The 26,936-nt window shown below is 40.7% G+C and overlaps 1 protein-coding gene and 2 long non-coding RNA genes across 3 annotated transcripts; 1 reads left to right on the top strand and 2 right to left on the bottom strand.

Annotated features, from left to right (window-relative positions):
* Positions 1-846: 846 nt before the first annotated feature.
* Positions 847-3,032, bottom strand: LOC122129089. Its single transcript, XR_006151741.1, has 2 exons — positions 2,863-3,032; positions 847-879 (listed from the first exon to the last, which is right to left on the bottom strand). It is a non-coding gene; the product is annotated as an uncharacterized LOC122129089 (long non-coding RNA).
* Positions 3,033-4,940: 1,908 nt separating this feature from the next.
* On the bottom strand, positions 4,941-15,868 carry LOC122129086 (exocyst complex component 7-like). Its single transcript, XM_042704121.1, has 11 exons — positions 15,805-15,868; positions 15,381-15,565; positions 15,049-15,154; positions 14,611-14,833; positions 13,439-13,600; positions 11,252-11,263; positions 8,573-8,641; positions 7,715-7,860; positions 7,205-7,312; positions 6,229-6,327; positions 4,941-6,037 (listed from the first exon to the last, which is right to left on the bottom strand). Exons 2-11 carry the CDS (start codon positions 15,440-15,442, stop codon positions 5,915-5,917), a joined length of 1,110 nt encoding a protein of 369 aa, XP_042560055.1. The 5' UTR covers positions 15,443-15,565; positions 15,805-15,868; the 3' UTR covers positions 4,941-5,914.
* Positions 15,869-22,270: 6,402 nt separating this feature from the next.
* Positions 22,271-25,394, top strand: LOC122129088. The gene is made up of 7 exons (XR_006151740.1): positions 22,271-23,178; positions 23,283-24,027; positions 24,124-24,174; positions 24,266-24,310; positions 24,574-24,635; positions 24,812-24,868; positions 24,966-25,394. It is a non-coding gene; the product is annotated as an uncharacterized LOC122129088 (long non-coding RNA).
* Positions 25,395-26,936: the final 1,542 nt, after the last annotated feature.

Genomic DNA, 26,936 nt, shown 5'->3' with positions numbered 1-26,936 from the left:
TAGAACACAGTCCACTGTGGCTAGGCTCACTGTATTGATGTTTAGGAATTAGTCTTGGTCATCAATGGTTGCACTTTGTATTTGTTTACGTAATTTTACAGATACAGTACAATGGAAAATACAAGAATACTATGCTCCTGATAAGGCATTCAAACTAGTGTTTTACTGTCATAGTAGTGTTTCTTACCTATTCCCTCTTCTGAATGTCCAGAGAATGGATGCAACTGAGAAGCGGCTTATATTTGGTTGAACCCTCTGGCCAGCCTCCTGCATGGTCAAACCATGGTTGACCACAGGGTTGACCACAGTGGCCCGAATCTCATCAGAGATAATGGCTCTCCTTCTTGCTCTTTCTCTTCATCCTCTTCCTCCTCCTCCTCCTCCTCCTCTTACTCTCACTCCTCTGCCTTTCTGATCACCTCTCACTTCAATGTTGCCATCAATTGTTCTTCAAACCAGGAGCTAACCTGTGGCCATCATATTGCTAAAGCTTTGATTTCAAATTGCACAACAGCCTTGGAAATGGAAGTTTTGCCAATTGAATAGCAGTGTGTTCTGTCTGAACACAAGGAGGTTTTGGCATTGATGAAGTGTGCAAAGTAGAGAGGATGTTGTTTAGTGTTTTGAAGAAAGTGTGGTTAACAATTGAAATTTGTGTCTAAAGCAGATAATTGTGTGTTGTGAGTTGAAGAAAGTGCGGTTAACAATTGAAATCTGTGTCTAAAGCACATAATTGTGCTTATAGTTTAGCAGAATTGGTTTAGGGAGTTGGCACATGAGTTACAGGTTGTGGTCATTGTGCCATAAGTTCCAGTTTTTGAATGTAATCAATCGAGAAAAACTGTATTAGTGACGGCCACCAACTGGATTAATTCTGACCTGTTGGAGATTAGAGGATTACACAAAAGGTTACATTTTTTGTGTATTCAGTTGCTTTTTGTCTGAAGCGATGTACAAATCAGGATTAAAGTTGAAATAAAATCTACACACATTAACAGTACAAGAAAGAGATATTCAGAATCTCAAACTACTTGTGGTAACCATTACCAACTGGAGTATTTTATATTACAGTTTTTCTCGATTGATTACATTCAAAAACTGGAACTTGTGGCACAATGACAACAACCTGTAACTCATGTGCCAACTCCCTAAACCAATTCTGCTAAACTATAAGCACAATTATCTGCTTTAGACACAAATTTCAATTGTTAACCGCACTTTCTTCAAAACACAACACACAATTATCTGCTTTAGACACAAATTTCAATTGTTAACCATACTTTCTTCAAAACACTAAACACCATCCTCTCTACTTTGCACACTTCATCAATGCCAAAACCTCCTTGTGTTCAGACAGAACACACTGCTATTCAATTGGCAAAACTTCTCTGATGAGATTCGGGCCACTGTGGTCAACCCTGTGGTCAACCATGGTTTGACCATGCAGGAGGCTGGCCAGAGGGTTCAACCAAATATAAGCCGCTTCTCAGTTGCATCCATTCTCTGGACATTCAGAAGAGGGAATAGGTAAGAAACACTACTATGACAGTAAAACACTAGTTTGAATGCCTTATCAGGAGCATAGTATTCTTGTATTTTCCATTGTACTGTATCTGTAAAATTACGTAAACAAATACAAAGTGCAACCATTGATGACCAAGACTAATTCCTAAACATCAATACAGTGAGCCTAGCCACAGTGGACTGTGTTCTAAGGCGGAACACCTTGAGAATAAAGCAGGTGTACAGGGTGCCTTTTGTCAGAAACTCCGACAGTCAAACAGTTATGCTATGACTATGTGCAAGTAAGTCACATACATTTCCACAACTGATTGCGTCCTATCAGCACTGACACATTACTGTACTGTATTGCAATCCAATCCAATGTTACAGTTTTTCTCGATTGCTTACACACATGAAGCATGCCTCGTTTTCTCAAAACTCTAAACACAAATCCCTAAACCACTCACACAAAATGCAACAACATTCACAACACTGTGTATGTCTATTTCTGATAGCACATTGTCAATATTGTCTTGAGCTAGAACAGGATGCAGTAGTTTTTTGTCCTTTTTTATTTTACATTTTTCTTTCTTTTTTTTGTTGACTGTACTGGCCTATATCCTATTGTTTGTTCTGTGCAAATCATTTACACATTCATTTGTGTTTGCTGTGATGTATAGGCTACAGCACTTTTGGAAAAAATAAAGAAATATTTTAGTTGTTACTGTATATTTGTGTGTTGTTTTATATTTGCGTAAAAACATTATACAGTTATATTTTACTACAGGAGTAAGCGTATAGTAACATAATGTTCCTGATAAGGCCTTCATACTGGTGTTTTACCATTTCATAGTAGTGTTTTCCATTGAGCACATCAGTGTTCAATCGATGCTTAGAATGTCTACTCATATAATGGGCTGTGTTTGTCATTAGAAAACAAAGTACCCTTTTGAGGTGACATAACACTGTTTTGAAAGCAAAGTTGCCTTTTGCAGGATATATAAAGGGTTTTGCATTTTGTGTGAGTGGTTTTGGGATTTGTGTTTAGAGTTTTGAGGAAACGAGGCATGCTTTCAAAAAATGTGTGTTAGCAATCGAGAAAAACTGTATTATATGGCAGAATGTTGCAAAAAGTTTCATTGAATTTAATTTAATTTAATTTAATTTAATTTAATTTAATCTCAATGTTTAGAGGCCTGATATGTAAGGGATAATGTATAGTCTGCCAGTCAGTATCCGAAGCGGAGCGGAAGGGTCTTTTTTCATCCTGAATGGATTTATTTGCAAATACTGTTCGGCGGACTATACATTATCCCTTAGCTACATATGCTGTCAAAGAGCATGAAGATATTTGTTTACTTCTCCAGGGACTTGAGGATGTAGTTGTAGTTGTTGTGGAGGAATATGGCACTGAGGGCTTGGTTCTCATAAACTTTGGTTCAGCTGTAGGTTGCCCAGAACTTTACCTAAAATGCACACAGATTTTTGATGAGTGATGAGAGGGAGATAATGGCACCTACAGACATGTGGTTTCACTCTAGAAACCTAGCCAATGTGAACTTACATATGTACAGTGCCCTCCACAATTATTGGCACCCCTAGTGAATATGAGCAAAACAGGCTATAAAAAAATATGTCTTTGCTGTTTATCTTCTTGGTCTTTCACTCAAAATATTCACAAAAATCTTGCCTTTTCATTGAAGTAAAACTATTGAAAGAAAAAAAAACTGTTGACATTAAATAAATATTTTTCCCCAAAACATGTGTGCCACAATTATTGGCACCCCTTAATTTAATGTTTTGTGCAGCCTCCCTTTGCCAAGATAATAGCTCTGAGTCTTCTCCTATAATGTGTGATGAGGTTGGTGAACACATGGCACGGGATCTGAGACCATTCCTACATACAGTATCTCTCCAGATCCTTCAGATTCTTAGGTCAACGCTTGTATACTCGGCTTCAGCTCTTCCGACAGATTTTCTATGGGGTTTAGGTCGGGGGACTGTGATGGCCATGACAAAACCTTTATTCCGTGGTCGGTGAACAATTTTTGTGTTGATTTTGAGGTGTGCTTCGGATCATTGTCCTGCTGGAAGGTCCAACCACGGCCCATTTTAAGCTTCCTAGAGGGGGCTGTTAGGTTTTCATTTAATATCTGCTGGTATTTGATGGAGTTCATGATACCATGTCTCCTAACAAGATGTCGAGGGCCTTTGGAAGCAAAACAGCCCCACAACATCAAAGATCCGCCACCATACTTCACATTGGGTATGGGGGTCTTTTCTGTATGGCTATCTTTCTGTCTACGCCAAACCCACCTTTGATGTTTGTTGCCAAAAAGCTTTATTTTGGTCTCATCTGACCATATAACTCGGTCCCATTGAAAGTCTGACTTACATTTGGCAAACTGTAGGCTCTTTAGTTTGTTGTTGATTGACAGCAGAGGCTTTTTTCTGGCAACCCTCCAAAACAATTTGTGGTGATGGAGGTGGCGTCTGATGGTAGTTCTGGAGACTTTCTGAACCCAAGACTCAATTTACCTCTGCAATTCTCCAGCTGTGATCCTTGGAGATTCTTTTGCCAGTCGAACCATCCTCCTCACGGTGCGTGGGGTCAATTTACAGATAGGTCCTCTTCCAGGCTGATTCTTAACATCTCCTGTCGCTTTAAACTACTTAATTATTTCCATGATAGTGGAAATGGGTATTTTCAACTCTTTAGAGATTTACTTGTGTCCATTTCTTGATTTGTGCAGCTCCACAACTTTCCGTCGCACATTGTCACTGTGTTCTTGGGTCTTTCCCATAGTGATGAATGACTAATGGAATTTGGCCTGTGTCACCTCATATTTGTTCGCCAGTGGAACAGGAAGTCATGGTTGACCTCTTAAGAGTTCCTTATCAAACAGGTGAACTTAAAAATGTAAAACATGACTGGAAATATACTTCAGTTAGATTTTAATTATAAGATTTTTCTAGGGGTGCCAATAATTGTGGCACACATGTTTTGGGGAAAAATATTTATTTAATGTCAACAGTTTTTTTTTCTTTCAATAATTTTGCTTCAATGAAAAGGTAAGATTTTTGTGAATATTTTGAGTGAAAGACCAAGAGGATAAACAGCAAAGACATATTTTTTTATAGCCTGTTTTGCTCATATTCACTAGGGGTGCCAATAATTGTGGAGGGCACTGTATGAGCTGAGGAGTCGTCTGCTGAACTCAGAGCTGTAGCTGCTGGCAGATGAGCTGGTCTCTGAAAATGACAGTTGAAGTGTTACAGTCTGCCATCAACATCTGATGTGTATAACTACACGACAGTTCGCCAAATTACTTATTTTTTATTTATTTTTTTCTTCTGACAGAAGCAAACTTACTTATCAACACAACTTCATTGAACTTCAATTTACTTAGAAAAAGAATAGGGATGCACGGTATTGATTTTTTTTTTTTTAAAGATTTATTTTTGGGCTTTTTGCTTTTAATCAGATAGGATAGGGAAGGTTTTTGACAGGAAATGAGCTGGAGAGAAGAGGTGGGGAGCGGGATCGGTAAATGGCCGCGGCTCGGATTCGAACCCGGGTTCCCGTGGGCGTTCAAGTCGGTTTATGGTCGGGGCTGCTACTTGCGCCACAGCTCCCCCACGGAATTGAATTTTTGCTGATCATTTTTATAATTTCATCAACTCTTTTTGGCTGATAGCTGATGATGATACTGATATATACTCATCTTTTTTTTATTTCATTGAAGAGAACACAAGTCTCTCCTTTACTAGAGTTGAGCTATTACTCTCTGTGATGGCCTACTTGTTGTAGAACAGACTCACAACTTCTACTTTGATTCTACCCTAAAACACACCTCGGACTAGATTTCTAATTAGATTTTCAATAAAAATGTCAATCTCATCCTATTTGAACAGGTTTGTATAATGCTTCCCTGAGACCTTATCGGCCAGGAACATCGGCAGAAATGTTTACATCTGTTGATGCCGATAATTAACTTCTTAAGCTTTTCTCATCTGATACTAGGGAGGAATAGGGAGAAAAGGGGAGAGAATGTTAGTTTAAGAAAGCAAGAGTGAGAATGAAAGAGAAAGAGAGAGCAATCAACAGAGGAAAGCTATGCGGTAAGACGAATGTTCGCCAATACAAGTAAAGGCACTAAACAAGAGAGAGATGCCTTAGGTATTTATCAGTGCAGGGAAAGGGCGGTGACCTTGGCCACAGATGTGAGATGGGAAGACATTATGGGCCAAGATGTTTCCATTTGGGCTAAATCTAGCTCTTTACACATCAGAGCATGCTTGCTGTTTACGCACAATGTCATGCAATCGGAATCCGAATTCTTAACACCACACACTCAGTAACTCGTTGGGAATTCTGTCTGACTAAACCTCTTCATCTCTATGCTGACATTCATGTGATCACATTCACCAATACAAGACAATGAGAATTAAACTGTTCAAGCACGCTCACATTACTGGTCAACTCATGGACTGTTCCATCCTTCGGCATGTTGTACTCCTTATCAGGGTCATTCCAAAAGATGAAAGTAACACAAAACATTTTCAAAGTGTTATTTTTATTTTGCTATAAAATCATTTCTGAATAGCACCACATATATTTCCATTGTGAACTATGAATTCAATACTGTAACACACAGAGTTTTCTTCGCCACTGCCTTTGACCACTGCGATAATAAAGAGCGGACGGCAAAACAGCTCTCTGACCTTGATGCTGTCTGCAAACTCCTCCAGGGCTTTGGCTCCGATGGTCTCCATGGAGGTGATGAGGGTAGGGAGCTTGTTCTTAGTGCTGGCAGCTGTGCCCTGAACAGACACATGAACTTGGAACTCGAGAGAAACTCAGGTGGTGGAGCAGACAAAACATGACAAGGCTGAGTTGGGCAACATCCTACGCCATCCGAGTTTGTTCACTGACAAAATGTATCTCGGCAATGTAAAATGATTTTGGATTAAAAACGTCAAAGGCCAAATTATTCTTAAAATGATATACCGTAATTTCCGGACTATTGAGCGCACCTGAATATAAGCCTCACGCACTGAATTTTTTAAAAATAATTATTTTTAACATAAATAAGCCGCACATGTCTATAAGCCGCAGGTGCCTACCGCAACATTGAAACAAATTAACTTTACACAGGCTAAAATGAATATCAAAACTAATACAATAGTTAGTTTTGCCAGTTAGATAAGTGCACTGTTGCTTTAAGAGCGCACAGTCGCAAGAGTCAATCAGAAGCTAGAACGTTAGATTGAAGACAGACGCTAGTTTGAAACCAGTGAGCTAAAGAACTTGAAGACTGGATTTGTATTGTTGTAAACTTTTATTTTATTTTCTAAAGTGTTTTGAGTTGTGTTCTGTCTACGCTGGTAGACTGTGGTTATTTTGACATTAGTTAAGTTATTGAGAGATACTGAGAAATCGCGTGGAGCTAAGCATCCATGCTAGCATCCTAGCTCCACAAAGCCACCGTAAACACAAAGCCACCGTATACAGTCACAGGTATCATAATCCATAAATTAGCCGCATCGTTGTTTAAGCCGCGAGGTTCAAAGCGTGGGAAAAAAGTAGCGGCTTATAGTCCGGAAAATACGGTAGGTATTTTACTTAACAATCATTGATCCCAATTCCATTCCTCTAGGTAATTCACTTGTTAGGACAATCCAGAAAATGTGTCCCTACCTGTAGGGTAGTGTCAAAGTCAGGCTTGGTCTGCTTAAGGTGCACGATGGCCCGGCGTGCGGCCGACACAATGTTATCCCCCTCTAACATCAGGTTATCCAGGGCCTCCTGTGAGGAAGAACATTAAGGACATGCATCATTTTTTGAACTCATCATAATGTTGGGATGTCAGCAAAAAAGTATACCCACAAAAGGTAAATTTAAATAAGATTAGCAAAGACCCTAATTGTAGATTAGGCTGCCTGCTCCAGACAGTGACCAAATCCACCTCCAAAGGAAAGGGGAAAAAAATAAACCCTGAACAAGCTTGACCATCATCGTGGAAAACAGCTCATAGACTAGAGGGCTGCAGTAGAGTCACACAGTAGTTACATGGAACATTTGATAGCAACCAAAAACATCTTACACAAAGTACACAAAATGTCTACAAGACATCTGTGATTAGCCACACACTGGAGCGCAGCAAAGGTGACGGACATCTGCTGACCTCTGTGACCTCTGAACCCTGACCTGAATGAGTGAGTCGAAGGTCTTCTTCTGGTGGTGTTCTGGGATGATCTCCGCGAGCAGAACGTACTCGCTCTGGGCCAGCTTGATGAAGGCACTGATGCAGTGGATGTAGGAGTCGATCTCGATATCCAGCACGTCGTCCTTCCCTGATGGACACACGGTGAAGGGCAGCTGTGAGAGCACGGACCTCAGGGAGGGTCTCCATTAAAATGCTTTACACACAAGGCTTCATTAATCTACATTCAACTGGGCTGATGGGGATGACCTGACAATAATGTGCATTACAATATAGGCTTTGATCTTACACATATATGATGTGCATTCAATCATGGGCATTACAATATAGGCTTTAATCGCACACATATATGATGTGCATTCAATCATGTGCATTACAATATAGGCTTTAATCTTACACATATATGATGTGCATTCAAACATGGGCATTGTCATAGGCGTTACACATACTGACAGAGCAAATCAGAAGGGAATTTTTTGGCTTCATTGGCTTACTGGAGGACAAGAAGGACTCTAATCATGTTCCGATCAATCTAGTTATTATAAGGGTTTTAATGTGGCCATATCCCACTAACATCATCATCATCATCATCTTTATCAATCATCATACATTTTTTTACATAAACTGCTAAATATAAGTATCTGCGGACATCAACAACAATGGGGAGTTTCCATTCATCATAGTTTGAGAGAGAGAGGAAACACGTTCACAATAATTCCTACCACAGTGAGGGGATGCATATCAATACAATATATTTCTTCACCCATTTTTTGTGCAGCTATTTCAACCTTAGATCCCTTAGGGACCTCAGCTCCCCGACTTAGCCCCTCTCCTTTACTCACCTGTACTCGCCCCGTGCTTCTCATTCAGGGCATCATTCAGGTGTTTGGCCCGCAGGTCATAATCGTGACCTACTCAGTAGTTTGGGTGATAGGGTTTGGGGTTGGGGGAGGAAGTAGGGGAGTCACATGACCTTGGGTTACTTCCTGTCGGGCTGAGAGCTGAGCCTGTGACAAGTGTGCTGACCTGGGAGCTGCTGACTGACACTCAAGTACCGACCACCAAAGCCCAGAGCTTAGGGAAGCACAGGAACCCGTGGAGGGCGGACAGGGGAGAGGGGAGATTGGCCAGATATGAGGCTGCCCACAGGCTAAGAAAGCTCAGAGTGTGTGTGTGTGTGTGTCTTTGTGTGAGTGTGTGTTTTTAGACCATACGTCCCCAGGGTTAGTGAGTGTGTTAACGAGACGGGTGTGACACAGTACCAAGCCCCTTTTTTGAGGTATATGAAGGAGAGCCCGTCATCAGAGCTGCTTTTGGACTTCTACTGGTGTTTTGGTGACTATGTTTGCGAATTTTCTTCTCTCTAAAAGGTAAACATGGTAGACATGTTCAAACATCTTTTCGCATACTGTAATTCTACACAATAGACTGTGTTGCATTAATTTAATCCAAAAGCTGCATTGATGCTTGTGAGAACCTGAGTGTTGTTTTTCAAACGTACATCAACATACATCAACAGTTCTGTTAATACAGGTCTCATACCATACATTCATACATACATTCATTCATCCGGGAGCAATGTTAACATGACAATAAATGAGTGAACTTGTTACATGAGAATGGGTTTAAATCCTACGTCTCTATAACACAAAGAGGATGGACATCACAGCAGCACGATATAACACAAAGTACAGCAATACAGTGGCAATGTGATTTGGTTAGTAGTTAGTAAGCATGTGGTGCATACGTTGAGAAAGTCTTTGACAAATGAAAGCAAGAGGCTTGCTGTTTAAGAATGTTGACCATGAATGGAAAATGTTACGGTAAAATGGAGAAAGGGCCATAACATCAAATTCAGTGATATCCATCAACTGCTTCTAGTCAGCATTTCTTTTAAAAAGCACACCTCGCTGATCTGTTTTCTTGTGGTCTATTCTGTAAAAATTCTGTATTTCACAATCCATTTTTAAATTCACAGACTTATGCTAATACAGTTTAACATTAATATGACTGTCCTAGACTAGTCTTTAGTTATACAGTATGCTCTATAGATATAATTAATCTTAATAATTCCAACCGATAGCATTCATTTACAGATATAGCTTAGACTCACTTGGGCAAAACACTGTAAGCCACAACAACAAGCATTGGCAAAGCAGAGCACAACTAATGACTTACACCAATGCAATACTGCTTTTTTTTGTCTATATCACATTCAACTTGTAGCCTACCATACATCTTTGCACTAGTCCAACAAATCTAGCCTTCTATATGTTTCAAGGACAGCGGATGCTGCATCTACATAGGCACACTGGTCAATCAATACTGTAATTCTATTATTTTCTGAAATACATTTAAAAAAAATGGCTACAGCCTACTGGTATCAAACACTAGCTGGCGTGGCATGATGGCTTGGCCTGACTTTGGCCTTGAGAAGGGGGATGGAATGCAGACATGGTTAAAATAGAGCAATGAAAGCGATGGGCAGTGGCACACTAATAGGTGGTGGGCCGAAGCCCCGTATCTGTTCAACTTTGTAATTTAAATTGCGACAACCTAGATTTTTTCCAGTTGAGGTCAATATGTTATTTCTAACGATAAACCAGTTGTTGTCAGCTCAGATCATTGCACATTTAGTCAAAACCACCGAACCTCCAAGATGCCTCTCTCTTTCTTCCCAAGTCCCCCCAACACCACCCCCACCTACCTTCTTATCTGTTTACCCATGATGCAGTATGACCCTCCTGTGATTCTAACTAACCCCTACTTCCTTCCTCTTGTTTCTCAATTCCCGTGGGAATTGTGGTGATGGCAGTCTACATCCCAGGTAAAGACACAAAAGGCTTTATAGGTGGTGGACCGAAGCCCCGTATCTGTTCAACTTTGTAATTTAAATTGCGACAACCTAGATATTTTCCAGTTGAGGTCATTATGTTATTTCTAATGATAAACCAGTTGTTGTCAGCTCAGATCGTTGCACATTTAGTCAAAACCATAGTATAAAAGTTTGTTAAACTCACCGGCAAACACAGTTGCCTACTAAATCAGTGTAACCAATAACACGATGTAATACTGGCGTAAGAACATTATTAACCAATCAGATGCAGCCACATTGACACCCGTTTCACCCATTACTCAGGTGTAGTTCATATTGACATATTGCACTGCTGCCGCGACAGCTCCAACCCATTGAAACAAAGACGTGTTGTAAGTAATAATTTGATCAGTATAAGGCCGTTTTAAAACGTGTTTATTTTCTAAACCGTCTTTTTCATACGTGAGTGATGGTGTAAATAGTTTTAGTTCGCTAACGAGCCGTAGTTTGTACTATATAGGCTTGCCTACTGTTAGCTATGCTATGCTTTGTTGATGCCTCATTACCCGTTTCTCTGTCAAGTTTAATCAACGTTATTCACTTATTCACTCAACTGGAAAAAATCTAGGTTGTCGCAATTTAAATTACAAAGTTGAACAGATACGGGGCTTCGGTCCACCACCTATAAAGCCTTTTGTGTCTTTACCTGGGATGTAGACTGCCATCACCACAATTCCCACGGGAATTGAGAAACAAGAGGAAGGAAGTAGGGGTTAGTTAGAATCACAGGAGGGTCATACTGCATCATGGGTAAACAGATAAGAAGGTAGGTGGGGGTGGTGTTGGGGGGACTTGGGAAGAAAGAGAGAGGCATCTTGGAGGTTCGGTGGAATTTGTGTGGCCTGGAGGATTTGTCAAAATATACCAGAAAACTGTGACCAATTGCTGATAAAAAGCCATTTACATTCAGCAAATACTATGTGGATGCACCACAGGTTGCTTTGAGGTATATTTTGACAAAGGCATATATTTGCCAAAAAATGTTCATTTGGCAGAGAGATCCAATGATTACTCTTATGAGATGTGTGTTCAGGGGCAATGGATCAAACACACGGTGAGCAAAGATAATAAGAGAACAAATCAAAACAATGTTATATGATGACACCCAAACTAACTCACCCCAACCAACATGATCTCTGCATATCAGAGACATGGCTACCATCTAGAGTGGGTGCAACTCAGAAACAGGGTTCCCACGCTTGCCTTGAAAAAAAATTCCATGTTACCTCCTGATTTTCCAGGTACCATTAAGTGATGATATATAGGCCCCTGAAGCTTTCCGCCCCACCTCCCCACACACACACACAACCCCCTAGGACACCTGACTACTTACTTGATTTAAAAGATGTGCCAGTCAAGTCTACATTGTAAATGCTTAGAGATTATGTCTTATTGATAATATCAATGCATGAAATAATGCAACAAGCTGTAGATGAACAACAATTTTTTGAACTGGAACTTTGAGACACATGAGCACTGGGATTGATATATGTTCTCTCTTCCACTCCTCTCCTATCTCATCCTGTCCTCTTCTCTCCACACCTCCCCTCTCGTGTCCACTCCTGTCTTCTCTTCCTACTCTTCTCAACTCCTCTCCACTCTTCTCCCTTTTCCTCTGTCATCCTCTACTCTCTTATCCTCCTCTCTTCTTCTCCTCTTTCATCTTCTCCCCTCTTCTCTTCCTCCTCCCTCTTTCCTTCTGTGCCCTCCTGGCTCCTCCCCCTCTCCACTCCTCTTCCTTTTCAAAAATGTCTCACCCCAAATGTTTAAAGAAAAAAAAGAAAAATCACAAAATAGCTAAAAGTAGATATAAGAATGAATGTTACAAAATTGATCAAGACTAGACTGGTCATGTCAACTAGTATAGAAGTAATGTCACTGCCTAATGTGAAAATGTATTGGTAGTTAGCTAGCAATGCAAGCTAGCCAACACTAGCTAGTTAGTTAGCAAGCTGAATGTTGGCTAGCAAGATTGCACTGCATGTGCTTGCTAACCATCATTAATGAATCCAAATTCAAAACAAACTCCCCTAAATGTGGTGAATAACATGGTTTTAGGAAAAGTCAATGAGTGAAATACATATGGGGATCAAACATAGTTCTAGTATTTTAAAAGCAAGGTAAAAATTACCTCAACAATTCTAGTGTAAGCTGCTAGCTAGCAAGTTTGCAAGATTGCACTGCTTACTAATTAACGTTGATAAACCCAGGTTTACCACACAGTTAAAACACAGCTACTTACATTTGAGTATAAACTTGCATAAGAAGTTTCACTGTAGATGTCAAGGCTCCCGTGTTGGCTGGGAAATGCATGTATTTGACCCTTCTATTGAGATTGTGGGTAACGTTTCTCGGTTATTATTCCCGTTATTAAGTCCACCAATCCGAAACTATACTTTTAAAGTCCACATCACCAGGTTGCCTGCATCAAATTCCAACATCCAATATACCAGATAGGATGCCAAGAGCATGCTCTACAACATGGGATCCATTTCTATCTACAGTAAAAGCTGTTCACATGTAAAGGGTTTTTATAAACTCATCTTAATTCTGTGCTCAATAGTTTCATTTTATTACTATTTTATCATCCAATAACATTTTCCAGGACAACTGTTTCAATTTCCATGTAATTGTTCACTTTTGCTCAGTTTCCATGACTTTTCCAAACCTGGAAAATGAAAAAATAAATTCCATGTTTTCCATGTTTTCCAGGTACCGTGGGAACCCTGAGAAATAGAGAGAGAGTGAGAGAGAGAGCGAGGGAGAGAGCAGGACAGAAAGAAAGATAGAAAGACAGAAATCAACAATGAACAGCATTCTCTGTGTGACTGACCTGGTCTTTTGGGGGCCTTCTTGGTGGGGGTGTCTTTGCGTTTGGTCTGAACTGCCGGTGAGTAGAGGATGCCGGAGGAGGCACTGCTCTTGCAGAAATGCTCCTTCAGCCCCTTAATGGAGCGGTCCAGCTGGCGGATCTGGAAGTACACGTTCATGAAGTCTGCCCAAGCAGAGGGAGGGGATGAGGCAGAGAACGACAAATCAGTTGAGGGAATGGACCAGAGAACAACCAATGAAAAGACACAATAGTCAAGAAGAAAAGATGGTTAGCCTGTCAAAACCTGCAACTGAGTCTTATGAGGCGGTCTCAAAAAGAGCATGTACTGATGAAACAGATAACTCAACCATAACGTCAATAGCAATGGATAAAAGGCATGAGAATTTTGATAAGATGCTAATTGAAATGATAATTTAGTGATAAATCTGTACTGCAGACAATTAGATTCATGTTCTGATTCATTTGTTATGCTTTTCGTAACGCAAATATATGAAGCAGTCCTCAACAAAGTTAACGCCACACACAAGGTTGATCAGCGTCAAATAAGTAAGTTAGTTGGTAGTTCATTAATGAATTCCCAGGATCCTCCATCATGATTTACCATACAAGGTAGTGGAGCTGTAGAAACGCATGCTTGGCGAGGGCCTTCTTTTCTCTGAGCTCCTGCGCCTGTTAACTGGTGTCGGGCCTCTCTTGGTCCTTGATGTTGCTCTCATCCTCACTCTATGCACTCTCTGTCCCTGTCCTTAGTTCATCATAGTTCCAAAAAACATCTATCACTTGGTGAATACATGATGCCAAACCTGACAGTTAAAACTTATACTCCTGGACTATCACTGGTTGGGCAAACCTGGCGTCAGAAATTCAGGAAGTCATGGACCGAGCATGGCGAAATGGAATAGAAATTCAGGAAAGGGAACGGAAAAGTTTCATCAGAAAGAGAAACAGAAACAGAGACAGGCGGAGGTGGGAAGACAGGCACAGAGAGAAAGGGGCACAGAGTAACAGATAACAGGAAAAGGGACAGGCGAAAGGAAACACACATGTTTCCATGCATTTGATTTGACATTAAACCAACTCCAAAGCTCATGGCCAGGGAAGCAGAGAAACTCACAGGGTAAGAGAAGAACATGCATGTGCATATGTGTGCGTGTGCGTGTGTGTGTACCTACCCTGGGTGCGTCCGTACTCTACCAGCCATCCGGAGATGATGATGATGTCCTGCAACACGGCCTCAGGCAGGTGCTCCAGGGTCACTTCCTCCTGGACCTCCAGCTCGTCGTCCACACCAATGGCATCCAGGATGAGGATGGGGGGCACAGGTTTGCTGTAGCGGGTCAGCAGGCCACGGAACTCAGTCTCCAGACTCTCCTTTCCCTTTTCAAATCTGGCTTTCTGCACAGCGGGGATAGAACACAAAATGGAGATGTGTAAGAGGAGATTGAGACACCCCAAAAAAGAGACAAAGAAGAAAAGAGGGGAAAGAGGGGAAAGAAGGACAGACAGTGGTGAAAGAGTGTGTGTGTGCATGTGTGACAGAGTATTACAGAAATGACACATGCTCTTCATTCTTAATTCCATACAAAAACTAATAGAGAGAGCTACAGTACCACTAAGTTGAGTTCTGGGCTGTCAGGATTGTTGTCCTGGAAATACTCCACAGCTTTCTGGATCTTTGCGATACAGGCCAGGTACTCATCCAGTCGCCCTGTGGGTCTGCAAAATTCATCAACGAATGACTTACAAACTAAACTGAAGAATATTGAATTAAATAAATTACAAAAGCTCAATTAAACAACATTTCACAAGATGGATTATATGAAAGACAATGTAAAAAAATAAGACATCCTGAAGATATTCTGAGTGCTTAAAAGTAGGAGCTGGTCATCCTACATTGTAGTGATTTATTTTTATTTTTAAAAAACACTAGTCATCTACTCACCCCTCTCTGATGATCTTGTCAGTATCCTTGGCAACATGGTAGTAGCTGATTACGTGATCCATGCAGGAGAGGGTCTTGTCCACATTCTACTGCAGTCGCTGAAGGTTCTCTGTCTGCTTGTGCACCGGGATAATAGAGTTCTCCAGCTGCATCAGTCGGCTCTCAAACGATGACAGAATGGACACCTGATAGCACAGGCAACATTAGTCAGCGGCAGAACCGGCATAAACGGCATAAACCATTACTTTCGTTCGTTCGCGACATCGCGACTCTACAGCTCAGTCCAATGAATGTGTACAGAGTTCTGACAAAGACACTACTGAAAAAATTGAAGTCACAGTGATGTCACGACACCAGAGAATAGATTTTTTGTATCCTAACTTTAAGCTTTTTGTATTGCGTAAGTGCAACATTAATAGCTTACCATTCCTTTTGTTAGCTAGTCACTCTTCTCTAAGTTCTCACGAATAAATGCCAGCGTTTCTTGCTCCTTTGATGAAGACAGATGAAATGTAACAGTTTGTATGCAATTGTGTTGATCGTTCCTATCGCTTCACACATTCATGTAGGCAGAGGCTAGTTGCTATATAAGGGAGCGGTCTTCGCAACATACAGTTCCATTTATGCATGGCTTTTAAGTTTCGAAGAAGAGTCGGTACTTGTAATTAAATAACTCAACATATTACTTAAAGTGACACGGTTATTGTTTGTAGTCTTATAAGGGACTTGGTTAACAGAATACTAAACGCTAAACCAGGAAACAATTGATGAAACCACCCATATGATAGTACCAACATGAGTTCTATGCGTTCACCAAGGGTGTTGTCAACATTCGATCGGAAACATATGTATCCAGTCTTACAGCAGAATTCGAAATGAGCAACTATGTATCATGCAATAACAAAATAGGCCTTCGTCTTGGTCATTGGGCGGTCATGAGATCAGTGGCACTGTCCTTCCAAACAGAGAGGGAGTGAAATCTCTCAGTGGCCTGTGCCGGCAGGAAGTACAGGCCAATGGCAGGAGGCGGGACAAGGCAGTGGCCTGTGGCAGGAGGCGGGACAAGTCAGTGAGCCGCCAATCAGCATCATCGACTGTTGACAGAATTGCACGTGCGTTCTACGTGATTGGTCATTGCCAAATCTCTCAATGCTGGATGAAAGTCTCCGTGCGGTTTAAAGTTTAAAGTCGCTCCAGGGTTTTCATTATGTCAGGTAAGAATACCTTGAGTTTGCAAGGTTTATTTTTGTGGTACATTGTAATACCTGCACTGTAATACTAGTACTCTGCACTATACCTAGTATATCAGTTTTCTAAAAGTAAATTGATGTTTAAGTTGATAACTTTGACGAATCCCATGTGTTATGTTATTTTCCATGCACTGTAATGATCGTACAGCAGTTTGCATGTTTTAAAGAAAGTTTGTTAATGTTTTCCTTTTGACCGTGAGTTTCTACATTCTTAGATTAACGTGACTAGCCATAAACTCCGCTAGCCACGTCCATGCTTTTAATGTACTGTTTGATCTAGCGTGCATGGATTGAACTGTTAAGTTAAACGTGCATTGAAAGCAGGGGCGGAGATCCCATTTCATTGTAGGGGGGGACAATACATGGTCAAATTTCAGAGTGTAATTCCGGGGGGGGGACATGAAAAAATTGCTTTCACGAGAGCTAGCATAAACTGCTAAATACCGAATTCTCTTATCACATTTACAAACAGAAATTCGAAGTCATTTTAGAATTATCTAAACAGCATTAAATGTACTAACACGAAATATCTATTCACAGACAAATAATGTCCAAAGTTCAAGAGAACTTGATGCTCAAAATAAGTTATAAAACAGCTCGACAGGGAATTGAACTAGCAACCTTTTGATTATAATACAACCTCTCTACCTCCTGCGCCACTGTCACTCTATATTACAATACCAGCATAGTTCATGGACCGCAGAAAAAGATGACATTCATTTAACTTCAGATAATTTAACAAATCTGGAGAGGCACTGAGATGTAGACCTACGTTTATTAACTAGCATGAACCTGCCCCTGACAGGACAGTGTCCTAGACTGTCTAGCTAGCTATCTTAACTGTGTTAATTACCAGCATGCGTGTGTTATCGGCAAACGTTCACATTGTCATGCCAATCCATTAATAAACGTATGTATACTTGTGCATATCGATTGGAACTTCGTAAATGGAGTTTAGAAAAAAACGTCTTCTTTACATGTTCTTACTGCGTTCGAGAATGAGGTAAATCTCTTTACATATCGTGTATCATAGCGGCAGCGACAGGGGACAGAGTAGGAAACAGTCTGACAATCTGACCGTGTAGGCTACTGGGCTGATTAACTGAAACACGGAGCTGCCGGTAGCCCTGCCCGTTGGAAACAGCATGTGAACCAAACCACTTTGAGGAATAGGGGGAACATGATTTTTCAACACTTAAAAAACACATTGTTTTACATCTATAATTAGCACCGCTTGTGTTGTCGTATTTTTACACGTCCCCCCCGTCCCCCCCGGGATCTCCGCCTATGATTGAAAGTAATATTACTCTACGACTATCATGTGTGTATGTTTAATCTCATTGCTTCGGTATGTGTTTGAGACGACAGCGAATGTTAGCGAGTTTTCCCGAACGTTAATTAGCTGCACTAATACAACGTTTGTGCAGGTACATGTTCAGACATCCCAACCTGCAAAAAGTCATTTCAGGGAAGTACTTTTACTATTTATATGCTGCTTATACTATTTATGTTAACTGCTTTTATTTTTATTCCATTGCAACTTTAAACAGGTCTAAGGAGTTTATTATTTTCATGTAGCCCTGGCAACTAGCCGGCCTGAATAATATGCACATGAAATGAAACTTGTTGAACTCACCTCAACATGTCTTTTACAGTCATTTAACCCGCCATGGGCAATTAGGCCGCAATGTGAACACTGTCCACAGTCGCGCATCTACACAATCTTTAGCTCATAAAAAAGAACGAGTCGTGCTTAGCTACCAAAAAAAAGTTCGTCGCTGACTTTCCAGTCAATTTTTGGTGCGTCTATGTTTTATGCCTAACTAGTTTCTTCAGAGCGCACAAGGATCTTGGTCGCGAGTGCTGGCACTTTTTGACACGTGATCGTTCTACACCAATGAGGTAGCTGCTTTTTGTCAACAGAATGGCAAGATGGCGGCTCCCGTGGTTAGATTCAACGTTACCGATAAAGAGGAAAACACCCGAACATCCTCAAAAGTGGGCTAAATTGATTCTAAATAGTGCTGTATACATAGCCGCGTCCCATAAGAACAATGAGGCAAATATACGATAATGTTATGCTTATGTTAAGTCATTTAGATCAAGTTTGACATACCTGGGAATACACCTTACTGACGATCTAACATGGACTGTGAACACCCAGCACACACTGAAGAAATCAAGGCAAAGACTGTACTTCCTACGTCAGCTGTGGAAGTTCAGAGCATCAGCACCCATCAGCTGTGTGTCCTGACAGCATCATCACTTGGTATGGGAACTGTACAGCCTGTGACTGCAGTGCCGCATCATCAGAGCACCTCTCCCTATTCTGCAGGAGACCTACAAGAGAAGACTACGTACCAGGGCCCAAAGTATTGTAAAGGACTCCTAACATCCTGACCATGGACTTTTCAAAACACTGAGGTCAGGCAAACGTCTCTGCTGCTACAAGACCAGAACAGAGAGACTGAGGAGGAGCTTCTTTCCTCAAGCATTCCGTATCCTGAACACACACAATGACTACATGCTTTACATTAGTATTTCTATGTATGTGACAAATAAACCTCCTTCCTTGTATCAATAAAAGGCAGTAATTGTACTTATACCAATGACCATTTGTTCGTTCGTTCATTCATTCATTCTTCCACAAATGAAAACAACACTGATGAACCATAAAAACAATCTTTATGAAAAATATGAAATATGATATATAAAACTGTACAAAACTAAATAAGAAATAACAGATTAAGGACACTCAGTCCTCACTGTCAGTGTCAGGAGAGTTATCTTCCAGTTCCTCAGTTTCTTTTGTGTTGGCACAATTACAGCAACGACATAAGTCTGTGTAACACAGTCCTGCAGAAAAACAGGAACATCTTCCTGTCTCACAGGCACCTTTGCAGCCGCAGTGTATCACATGCAAAACACTGTCAGGGGCCGGATTTCTGGTCATCCAGGTGCAAGGTCCCATCCTCTATTTGCCAACCACATTCAGCAGGTGATGGAGCACTTATATTTTGTTTGCTGATGACACCTTGGTAATGTCAATGATACGTGTCCTGTTGCCAGTCCCTGTGAAAACATATAAACTGCATGGCAAATCTGTCTGCACACTTACAGCAATGACTGCCACATCAGTGTCAGAGCTCTTGATAATGACAGCTTTATGCTCCCGTGCAGCATGTTGTGCATGTAAAAACAACAACAGGTCTTCAACAACACGAACAGACTGTACACCCTCCTTAACAGTCACACAGTGACATTGATTTGTATGTGCGATGTACAAGCAGAGGTTTTTGCCCACTATTGTAAGGTCTGCATTTTTCCATGCAACATACAGGAATTCGGCAAGTGCTTCCTTATTTGTTCCTTCTGAGAGAAACTTTTTCCATTGGGTTGGGGTCCTCTGATCCGGGTCAAAGATTTGTATGCGTTGTGACCCTGCATCAGCTCTACGTGACCGTTCTAGGTTTTTGATACTGATGGGGGAAATCACGAGTCAGCCTCTCCTTCAACATATCCTGTCTGCAACACAACAAAACAGTGACAATTAAGAGTCACAGGAGTATCATGAAAAGCAGAGAGTGGTGGAGGTGGTACAAGACATTACAGGCTAGAACCTATCTGCCATACAGCACATTTAACACCAAAGATGCCCAAGAAAGGCACACAACATCACTATCCACACCACACCACACACACACACACACACACACACACACACACACACACACACACACACACACACACACACCAGCTATTCTCCTTGTTGCCAACTGGTACATGTCTGTGCAAACAGCAAGACTTAAAAACAGTTTCTCAGGCCTGTCACACACATGTTGTGTAAAGCTGGACTTGCACATGACAAATAATAAGACTTGAGAGAAAAATGCATTGCAGTTACCTGTAGTTTGAAGCATCAAGACCTTCATTTGCTTTCACCAGTTCAATGAAGGCCTTCCTCAGCTGGCCCATTCTCAGCACCTCTTGGTTGACAAGCAGCCTTTGGCGAATGATCCTCTCACATAATATCTTATAGCCGACATCAAACGTGGGCTCATTCCTAGAACACATATAAATGAGAAGGAAAGAAATGAATAAGTGTTGTGATTGTGTGCACAGACAACATAATGCAGATTGAATGTTTACTTATATAATGTTAAGTTAGTAGCTCCTTGAAATGCAATATAATAAATAACTTACTGTTCTTTCTCTGGTTTTTCAGGCCTCGTCAAAAACCTGGTGTACTGATTATAACAGCCTTTGTGGTACTGCACCTCCAGAGCCACACAGTCTTTGTCTTTTATTTGCAAAAGAATACTTTGGTCATCCTTCAACTCTGCAGCTTTCTGCAATGGGCCTTAACAAAACAAAAAGGATAACTCAATGAGTTCTCACACATAATTGTACCTTTCAGTCACTCAACCACAGTGTGTGTGTGTGTGTGTGTGTGTGTTTACCTGCTGTTAATGTTTCAGCCTTTGACAGAGGATCCCTTTGTCGTTTGCCTGCTCGGTTGATGAACTTCTTTTTTTGGCAAATTATGCACAGGGCAGGAAGAACGGGGCCAGAGCCTGCGATTGGCAGCCCTGACCTGGATCGCAGTTTCTTTGTTGGACTCGTGGCCCTAGAAGTCGATGGAATGGCCTCGTGGTCTTCCGTCGCTTCTTGTCTCTCACGTGCCAGACGTCTTTCCACCTTTGCGATGGATGTTTTGTCCTTAAATCTAAGGTAGCATGTGTGATGGAAACCAGCATCCTCGGGAATATTTTCAAACTCCACATCAACACAGTGTTTGAAGTTCTCAGCCATGTCTCGAGACTCACCCTCCAACCCGAGCCACGTCTGTAGGCTTGTCCTGTATGTATTCCATCGTGTAGTGGTGAAATAATGTACCTCCTCGTGCTTGACTGAAGTAATATGCATAAAACAATGTTTGTTTTTTGATTTATTAAGACATTCCGGTGTATTTTCTTCGTCTTCCGTACTGCTCGACGAAGGCATGGTGGACGCCATCTTGCAACTCTGTTGACAAAAAGCAGCTACCTTATTGGTGTAGCATGATCACGTGTCGAAAAGTGCCAGCACTCGCGACCAAGATCCTTGTGCGCTCTGAAGAAACTAGTTCGGCATAAAACATAGACGCACCAAAAATTGACTGGAAAGTCAGCGACGAACTTTTTTTTGGTAGCTAAGCACGACTCTTTCTTTTTTATGAACTAAATATTGTGTAGATGCACGCCTGTGGAGCGGGATTCGTTTTCTAAAGGACTTTTCGTGCTTCACATTGCGGCCTAAATGCTGAAATCACTGTTACAGATTGTACAGCGAGCAAGACTGTCTTTGTGATTTACTTTTCTAAGACAGGGGTAAACCTTTGTATAGTCTGTTGTAAAATGTGTCTTATATTTTCGTTTTTTGGGGTACTCTCCCTCTGCCTTGGTGCTCCTGTTCCTAGATACACTGAACTGATTAATTCGGTTCGGGAGAAGACATAAAAGCCCGCCCACACTGAAAATTGATTGGTTGATTTAACGCAATAGGCCAATCAGGATGCTTCATGAGGCATACACTCACACTGCCACACACACGCACAGTCTCTAGGTCCCTCTCCCTCTCTGTCGTGCTCGCGCTACACAGATGCTTACGCGGTTTGGAGCACGTCTTTCTCGCGTGCGCGGTCTTGCTCGCTCGCTCTAGATTCCGGGAGATTTTAAGTAATTTGCGGGCATCAGGGAGTCGCTATCAATATGCGGGAGACTCCCGGAACTTCCGGGAGACTTGGGATGTCTGCATGTTTTGAGTTTACCTCAGATGAAGAACTCGGAGGTTATTGTGTTGGGGTAAATTGATTTCTGATTTTGGTGTGTATTTGTGGTTTGTCTGTTGTATAGATACCTCACCCCTCACTCCTGAAATGGTAGTAGGGCAACCCACTCCAGAAGTTGTCAGGAGTTTTGTTCCGGACAAATCTAGGTGGAGCAAGCCACTGAGTTTGTCCCAGCATGAACAGGTATCAATATATACACCTGGTGAAGGGTTGCTGATGACTACATTGATGTGGTCTTGTACTTGTATATAGTTAATGTTGAACTTGTATAAAATGTTTAAAATATATTTGATTATGCTTCTGACAGCTCCAAAACACTCTTGGCATGAGTGATGAGGAGGAGGTGGCATACACTGATGGCATTGCATTAACGAGAAAGGACTTCATTACACTTGCTAATCCTGTAGAAGTTGACGGAAACTTAAGAATATCATGACATACTAACAGTTTAACAGTGAAGTACAGTGCTTTGTGGTATAGTGTCCCTTTTTTCCAATAGGTGCTGAATTTTGGGTTTCCAGCTTCTACAAAGAATAGCTAGTCAACAGGTAGCAAAGATCTTTTTAACAGTTTTGGAACACTCAAGTCAGCATATTTTGCTCACATCCACACTGATACCTAAAATACTTTTTAGAACATTGACATCTTTGCTGCTAATTGCCATGTGACTCTCACCTGGTTGCCCCCATATTCAGCAGACCCCATGGATCACTTCCCTGTATGTACCAATATAATGATTTATAGTTATTCTTCATACTAAAGTGTTTGTCATTCAAAGCTAAACATAGCGCATGAACATATAATGCTTCTGTCTGTCTGTAGGTTGATGTGAAAATGCAGGACGCTGTGCTCCTTCCATCATGGAAACCAGGTCATTCGATGATACGTGTGAGTTTGTATTAAATTAGTGCTTCGTGTTTCCCATTTATGAGATGGATATCAGTTATGTTTTGTACATGTTTCTTCATGTTCCATCATTCGGGGGTGCACCATTTCAGATCTTGAAGCCCAAACAGAAACAAATATTTTTCCTCAACTCAATGGGAGGCCCTGGCATTGGTGATGCCGCTTACACAGCTAAATACAGGTTATTTGTAGGGAATGTTCTTGCGTGAAAGGTTCAAGGTTCACTTTTACTTGCCAGTTCATTTGGTTCTATATACCATATGCCATGCTGTCTTCATCCTAAAATGCCCCCCCACCCAGTGTTTGTCATGACTTGTGACATGAAAGGAATTCTGCATCAGAGAATCATAATTTTCCACCTGCTGAAATGGAAACACCCAAGCAAGTGCTCATGGCATATGGTAGTTAATATGGTTCCATAATCATTACTCTGTCATCTCTTTTTTTTCTTTGGATCTTTTCTCTATGGGGTAGTTCCTGTTCAAAACCCCAAGTTACATTTCCCAGCAGTTAGAAAATCTGAAGGACCTGCATTGTAGTACAGTGCACATCTGTGATTATAATACTCCGTTTTTCTCCATTCTTCATTTTTTTTTTCAGAGAACTTTCTCAGGAGATCAGTGAGGGTCCCTGGACAGAGTTTTCATTTGACAACCTTGAGGTATGCCAGTGTGTGTGAGGGGAATTGTAACAATTCACAGCTTACCTCTTCTTAAACCTTTTTTGATGTATTTTTCTAACCTTTAACTTAACACAGGGCATTCCCAAGCAGAGAGGCTCTAATAGTTGTGGGGTGTTCATCCTAATGGTAAGAAATATTGCCATCCTGTGTTCCTTGCATAATTTCTTCCTGTAATCTTGTGGTTTGTTCATGGATACTTCAATTTGTTTGTTTACAGTATGCTGTCTACATCGTCTTTGGCCTCTCTTTTGACTTCACGGAGGTGTGTTTTTCAAACGCTTTTTAACATTTCATCTTATAAGGTCTATGTTTCAATTAAAATGTGTGCTTTTCCACAAACTAGTAGGACATGAACATTGCAAGGCGATGGTGGTCAATTCTGTTGCTGGACAACTTTCCACCAAGAACACTCCTATTAACTAGGGTTTTTCCAACTGTATTTAACTCTTATGAAAAACTTGGACATTTGAACCCTTCTATATGTTGCCATCCATAAGCTTTACTTATGTCAAACCTCTGCTGAAGGCTGTCATCTGGCAAAAGCAGAAAAAGGAGGCCACAGACAACCAACACAGCAGGACAGTGTGGTAATATTTTCTTTCTTAAGTTTTTGGACATGTTTCTCTGGACAATTCATGACTTTATAGAGACTGTGATCTTTTCTACAACATACTTGACATATGTGCATGGCAAGGTTGTGTTAGACAATTTTATAGTGTTTTATAGTGATTGTTCAATGAAACTCCTTTTTACCTTGATGCAGCGGTGGAGGCCCTGACTGTGACTGTCCCCCCCTCCTTGTAAAAGACCAAGTGTGGAGGTAAGGTAACCTGTCAGGGTATGGTGTAATATGGGAGCTCCCTTGAATAATGTCAAATCTACTAAACCCCTTTTTTATCTTTCCCTTCCTAACCCAGACTACAAACATCATGTCAGACCTGACAACTGCAGTGGAGTGGACAAGGCGCCATATGACGCGGTTCCAGGGACGTGTCTCCTTTCCCACAATTATTCATATGACAGAGGCGGAAAAAGAGGATGCACTGCGCAAGCTGAAAACCACAGATGACCTGATGACCCATGACCTGGAGACTAAAGACCCCTTCTTGTTCATTTTCACACACCAAGAGGACATGGAGGTGTTTCTCCAAAATTGTGTGGGTCAACAGCACCTCCACGTAAATGCTATGTTCGATGGTGAACTTTAGTGCCTGTTATTCTTAAGTTGTATTTTAAAATGTTATGCGTTTCTGTGCATCAATGTTTCTTGTTTTGATGTACCTTTGTTTACTTTATAAAAACTGCCATATGTTTGTGTGCCGTGTGTGTGTAATATGTAGTTTTTTTGATAAAGCATTCTTTTTTATTATTGTTTCGTCCTGATTAAATGTTCTTATGATAAAAAGTGATTTGTGGTTTTGTTTATATGTAGAGTCAGTCTTATTGATTGACACACTTTTACACACACAGTCCAGTAACAATATAGGCTAAATCACAATCTGGAGAAAATCACAGAAAAGATGGTAAGCACTGAGGTAAAGATCTGATTGTGGTGTCAAATATTTAGCTTTTCATAAAATAAATAAAGTTTTCGACGCACAGTCGGCAGCGAGAATTTAGTTTTTTTCTTTAAATAACGCATATTGGAGTGGAGTTAACATACTCGAAATGTAATTATGCCAGATGAACTGTTGTATTATAAATATAAAGCTGAAATTATCTTTACCATGGTAAAAGCAATAGCCTAATTGAAAGGAGCTTGTAGTCAAAGTCAAGTCAAGTCAAAGTAGCTTTATTGTCAATTTCCTGCATGTCAGACATACAAGGAATCGATAAAAACGTTTCCCACTCTCCCACGGTGAAACATATAAAGTGCACAGGCACAACAACAGATAAGACAAGACATTTAGATACATATAGATATACATATAGATATAAAAAACATACAGATACACGTACAGCAGCAGCAGCATACGTTTTTTCTTTAAAGTGAGGTTATGGTCCAAAAAAGGCAATTTAGTAATGGCAGCAAAAAGACATCCTGTAAGATGTATTTGTTACATTCCCAGTGCAGGTATAACAGTAAGTGGTTATGGTAAACGTAGGTGATAAAAGTGCAAGAGACAGTTTTGTTGCAGAGTCCTGAGTGATTTAAGGGGGGGGGGATTTAGCTTTCTGACAGCTTGGTGTATGAAGCTATCTCTGAGTCTAGTGGTGCGGCAACGGAGGCTCCTATACCTTCTTCCAGAGGGTAGGAGGCTGAACAGACTGTGTGCGGGGTGGCTGGTGTCACTCGCAATCGAGGTAGCTTTCCGGGTGAGGCGGGTTGTTATCGTTCATCAAACTATAACGTTAGACGTACTGAAACTTTCATATTCAACACACGGTACACTGTAAACCCGAATAAGTTACCAGAACTCAAAAAATTTGACGTAATAAATTGCCTCAATTTTTTTAAGTTGATTAACTTAAAAGTCAAAATTTTCCAGAACTTAAAAGGTTGGATTACTTGCTACTTGTACCTTTTGATAACAGTTAAATTAAAGTGCTCATTTAGCTCAACTCAAATATTTGCAGTCAATATGACTTACAGTTTTCTGTTAAGGCAACTCAATTATTTTCAGTTATTAAGACTTAAAATTTCCAGTTTTGAAACCACTGGAATAAGTTCACAGAACTTAAAAGAATAAGTACACAACCACACCATTTTATGTTAACACAACTCAAAGTTTATTAGTTTGTGTTGTCATTGTTTTAAGTACACAGTAGTCAAATATGTTGAAGTTGTTTACTTAATAAGATGTGACTCGAAACTTAAAATTTTTGAGGCAATTGATTACCTCAATTACATTGAGTTTAACTTACTCAAAATATCAAAAAGTCATGAA

The sequence above is a fragment of the Clupea harengus genome, unplaced genomic scaffold (genome assembly GCF_900700415.2).
Source record: "Clupea harengus unplaced genomic scaffold, Ch_v2.0.2, whole genome shotgun sequence".
In the NCBI taxonomy this organism is placed as follows: domain Eukaryota; kingdom Metazoa; phylum Chordata; class Actinopteri; order Clupeiformes; family Clupeidae; genus Clupea; species Clupea harengus.
This window is presented reverse-complemented; position numbering and strand designations above follow the sequence as displayed.